A 5,359-nucleotide genomic window follows, 5' to 3' on the forward strand; every position below is an offset into this window, starting at 1 on the left:
CGGTCCTTGTGAGTTACAAAAAAAAAAAGGTGTTATTACGTTTTCGGCAGTTTTGTCTTTGAGAGTCACTCCCTGTTTTCAAAAAGGATGAGTAATATTGATGCCAAATCCGAATTTTTTTGGAAAAAATAGAATTTGAAAAAAAAAGCGACACCCCTACGTAAAACAAGTTAGAATTAACATATACCAGTTAAAATTGCCTAAAAAGTGGAGTGACAAGTACAAATAATAATTCAGTTAATCATAATTAAAATTTTATACTCAATTGTAATTGTAATGAAGTTGGTGCATAAAATGGTTTATGCAGGATTGCGCATATGCATACGTATGCAAATGTACCGTACATTTGCCAACATGTCAAGACTCAAGAGTGGTGATAAAAATCTGAACTTGGGACATATTCACAGAATCACAGGTGCAAATTATGACCACAAGTTAGTCCAGAAGCCAGTAACTACATTTGCATTTCACTCCAAACTTTTATATAAAACCTGGACGACATTTTCATTCTTGTTCCCTTCAATTTTTATCAAAACACAACAAAATAACTACTGCTCGCTTCCCTTCCAAATATGGAGCAAAAACCCATTCCGCACGTACTCATTTTCCCTTTACCAGCACAAGGTCATGTGAACTCCATGCTAAAATTAGCTGAACTCTTATGCTTATCTGAGAATCTTCATGTCACCTATCTCAACACTCAACACTACCACCACCGTCTGCTCCGCTACACCGATGCACAAACCCGTTTCGCTTGCTTTCCTAACTTCAAATTCGAAACTATATCTGATGGCTTACCTGATGAACACTCTCGAACCATTGAAAACCTCAAGGACATGTTTGACAATCTTGAGACAGTTGTGAAGCCATCTTTTCGAGAATTATTGAACCGCAAATCGGATACTAGGCCACCAGTAACTTGCGTTATTGGCGACGGATTATTCACTTTCGTTGTTGATGTTGCGAAAGAGTTTCAGATTCCTACCGTCTCATTTCGTACCGCTAGTGCATGTTACTTGTGGTCTCTTTTCTGTTATCAAAATCTCGTAGAAGCCGGCGAGCTTCCATTTCAAGGTAAAAATCTTGTTCAATTTTCAAGATTTATATTTAAGAACTAATTACGTACTTAGTGATCCAACTTGTCGAATTTTTGGGATTTGTTATGTGAATTTGTTTTTTTCATTTAATTTGACAAACGTCAAAGTTCAATCTTATGTGGCATTAATGTTTGTTGATTTATTCATTTATATTTATATGAGTTGGAAATAGGATAACATTTCTAAAATCCAGATAAGACTAAATAATGTCTAAATGGGTGAAAAAAAACCCAAACCAAGTGGGTCAGACCCAATCCATAACAAATTCTGGACTTGGCCCAATTATTTGTAGATCTAATATTTATGGGTTTCATTAAATTGACAAATCTAATAGTGAGCTTATTTCACTCATTCTTCTACTGAGTTAGCCGAGTTAACTCGTTCTTTTCTTCAAAGAATCTATTAAAAAATCCCATATATAATATATATTAGTAAAAGTGCTAACTTCAACACCTCCACCAGAGGATAAGAACATTCCCCAACGGCAACACAAACGACACCGCTATTTATTGGCGAATTGCCAAGACCTAGGGTGTGCATATATACCCAATTATCCGAAACCGAACTGGAACTATTTATAGGGGTTCTGGGTCCTAAAATGTTAGACCTTTTAAAAGTGGGTCTTCAAGAACAGAACTAATAAGGAACCAGAACTGTTAAAATTGAATAGTAAAAAACCGATGGGTATCCGAATTGAAACCGAAACCGATTATTATAATTTTGATATATAAAATTTAGTATTATATTACACTAAATAAAGACAAATCAAAACATTATAATATATAGTTTTTGTTTGTTAGGTGTAAAAATTTACTAAATATATATAGCATAATAGTTAATGTGTATTATTAAGTGCATCTAACAATATAATTGTGATATATGTATTTATTCTATATATGACTGCATGTATGTATAGTAGTACACTATAATGTACACATATTCATAAAATACACATGTACGTATAATTTATTAGATATATTTAAAGTTTTTAGAAAACTTTGAAAAACTATTAAATTTAGAACTATTACTTTTTTTGAGAGGACAAAAATATCGGTGGTAAATATTATTACTACACTAAAAACCAATTTTAATATCGATTACATAAGTAAAAAAAATCATTTTAGAAATAATAATGTATAACCCAAGAAAGAACCAAAACCCAAATCGGAACCGACTTAATTAATGGGTATGGATTTGGGTTTTCTACATATAAAGAAAAAACCGAAAGACCCAAACCCGATAAAAATTGTTAAAAATACCGATAAGAACCGACCCATGAACACTCCTACTAAGACCTAGAAATTGGGCTCTATACACTTTCTTTAGTGTGCTTTTTGTCTAGAGAAATACCAATATTATCTTTTGATTCTACTCCAATTTTAGCAACACGTCACTTTTTGGGTGTATTAACTGTTTTTAAAACTTCTTATTTCTCCTTTTTACTCTTTTATTTGTAACTGCCAATTTCTTCCACAAATAAATAATACAAAAATCTAATATGCTATGTCAGGTGTGTGTGTCAATCGAGGCCACTCATCAAGCAAGGGTGCGTGTGTATTGCTCCAAGATGTCTTGCAATCAAATAATACAATTGTCTTATAAAAAAACCATTTGTCTTTTCACAATTTCACAATTTGAATTACATCAAGCTTAAACATGTTATTCAAAATTATCAGAGATGCATTTTAAATTGTTAAAGCTGTATTTAAATTAGTTGTAATCAACATACATTTTTTCCATTTTTGAAGTTGATGTTTTCCACATTGTTTTGGTCTCTCTATAAATTCATCTCACTTTTAATTGGAATTTTGTAGATTTCAGATGAATTTTAGTTATTTTGATTAACTCACTACTCTCACTACTCTTTTGGTAACTAATTTAGTTCGTAGCTTTTTTTTATTGGTAGTTGGCTTCTTTAGTTGGGATTAATAAAAGAGGTCAAAATTGTAAAAGTCAGTCTGAAATTTGAGACAGATGTCAAATTTCAGTTTTTATGGAGGAAAAACAAAAAAAAAGTTTGTTATTTCCTGTAAACTTAAGAAATTTGCGTTTGTGTACCTATACCTAATTTACTGCTACTAAGACCTGATGATGAAAATATTTGTGAATCTAGATTTGTTTAAAGAAATTTACCTTTACACGTGTGATTATAAAACATCCAAAAAATTAGATCTAAAAACAATAAAACTTCAATTATAGCAAAACATTGATAGTAATGGGTTTAATTCCTTTCCTTAGTAGTTTTTTGGGTTCAAATATAAAACGTTGAAGAAGAAGAGCCTTTTGATTTTGATCTGTTAAGGGAACTTATTCAATACTCCACTCTCTATAGACATATGAGGAGCACCATAACTTTTTTCCAGTGTTTACTTAAACTTTTTTCCTTTATAATTAATATTAAGTTCAATCTTAGTTGGGTTTACACATCATTATCTACATCATTTTAAAAAAAAAGAATATCAATGCCACATTGACAAGCCTGTTAAAAGGTTTATCGAAAAAAAAAAAGACAAGCTTGTTAAAATAAAATCCACATAATCACCAAATCGAAACAAATTGAAAGTAGATGTCAAAGTAAATGAAAAAAAAAGGTACCAAATCGAAAAAACTCAAGTTGGATCACTAAGTTCAAAGTTAGCTCTATATTTAACTCCTTCATTTGTTTTTCTTTCAATTAGCTGTACGTCCATTTTCAGTCTAGTAGCAGTTGCCAATTTTGACTTGTTTCGACTCTTGACTTAATTTAGATGAGGACATGGACAAAATGGTGGCATGTGTGCCTGGTATGGAAGCATTTCTAAGGCGAAAAGATTTACCGAGTTTTTTCCGTGCCAAAGAACTTGACGATCCAGTTTTGCAGGTCGCTGTGACTGCAACTATGAATTCGACTCGTGCATCTGCTTCTATTCTCAACACATTTGAAGAACTCGAAGGCCCAATTCTTTCGATAATGAAGGATCATTTCCCGAAAATATATGCCATTGGCCCCCTTCATGCACTATTGAAATCCAAACGAAAAAATGCCGTATCGACTACCTCATCAAATAGTCTATGGGAGGTAGACCGAAGTTGCTTAGAGTGGCTCGATTCTCAGCCGGTGAAATCTGTCGTTTACGTCAGCTTTGGTAGTATTGTTTCGATGAAAATAGACGAAATGTTTGAATTTTGGCACGGATTGGTGGACAGTGGAAAAAGGTTTTGTGGGTCCACCGGCCGAATTCTGTCCTCCACAGAGACGAAAAAAAAATCCAATTCCGGCCAAACTACTGGAGGGAACTAAGGAGAGAGGGTACATTGTTGGATGGTCACCACAGGAAGAAGTTTTGGTACATCCAGCCGTTGGTGGATTTGTGACACACAGTGGCTGGAATTCTACATTGGAAACCATGATTGCTGGAGTGCCAATGGTATGTTGGCCCCAGTTGGGGGATCAGCAAATCAATAGCAGGTTTGTTAGTGAGGTGTGGAATGTCGGTCTTGACATGAAAGATACTTGTGAAAGGTCAATGATTGAAAAGTTGGTCATTGATCTAATGGATAGGAAAAAAGATGAGCTATCGAAATCAATGGACAAGATTTCACAGTTGGCAAGGAAGAGTATTAGTGAAGGTGGGTCGTCATATAGAAACTTGGATGCACTGATTGAGGTCATAAAATCAATGAGTTTAGAAGTTTAATTCGAAATCTAATGTTTTTCATAGCAGTTAGCACTCGAGGTTCAACCCCCACGCACACAAAGGTTTTCAATATACCCTCTCTGGAAAATCTTCTCTGATCATATCACCATTCACCATGCAGATATTCAATCTCTCTCTTAATTAACTTAAGCAAAATGTTAATGTAAAAGACAACTAAAGCAAAATGTTAGATGATAAAGAGGACAACCTATCAAAAATTTGTAGTACTAGGAGTACAGAATGTCATAAAATTACCTTTCCCATAAATAAAAAAAGTCATAAAATTACCTGTGCTCATAACATGGCACATCTGCACATGGACCAATGGCATCGTCTTATAAAAATTAACTTGCGTTGAGCATCTTCAGATCTGCCGTCTTTCTGTTTGTTGTTTTTAAATTATTGTGAAGTGATTCAACACTGCTGCTGTTCATTACTCGTTAGATCCCAAGTCCCCACCACAAAAAAATTCCTTAATGACTAAATCCAACTATCCAAGTACAATCTCATACATACAGTTCGTCACAATTGCTTGGATGATTGCAAATTTGCAATGTCTTTGAAAGTGAGTTCAAAAAGTTTATA

The 5,359-nt window shown here is 33.6% G+C and overlaps 1 protein-coding gene across 1 annotated transcript; it reads left to right on the forward strand.

Annotated features, from left to right (window-relative positions):
* The first annotated feature begins 241 nt into the window (after positions 1–241).
* LOC147486478 (7-deoxyloganetic acid glucosyltransferase-like) lies at positions 242–4,781 on the forward strand. Its single transcript, XM_086572919.1, is given in 4 exon segments — positions 242–1,074; positions 3,845–4,294; positions 4,297–4,320; positions 4,323–4,781. Coding segments are annotated over 4 exon segments (1,428 nt in total). The 5' UTR covers positions 242–572; the 3' UTR covers positions 4,775–4,781.
* The last annotated feature ends 578 nt before the right edge of the window (positions 4,782–5,359 follow it).

This window comes from Coptis chinensis, chromosome 7 (genome assembly GCF_015680905.1).
Source record: "Coptis chinensis isolate HL-2020 chromosome 7, ASM1568090v1, whole genome shotgun sequence".
In the NCBI taxonomy this organism is placed as follows: Eukaryota; Viridiplantae; Streptophyta; class Magnoliopsida; order Ranunculales; family Ranunculaceae; genus Coptis; species Coptis chinensis.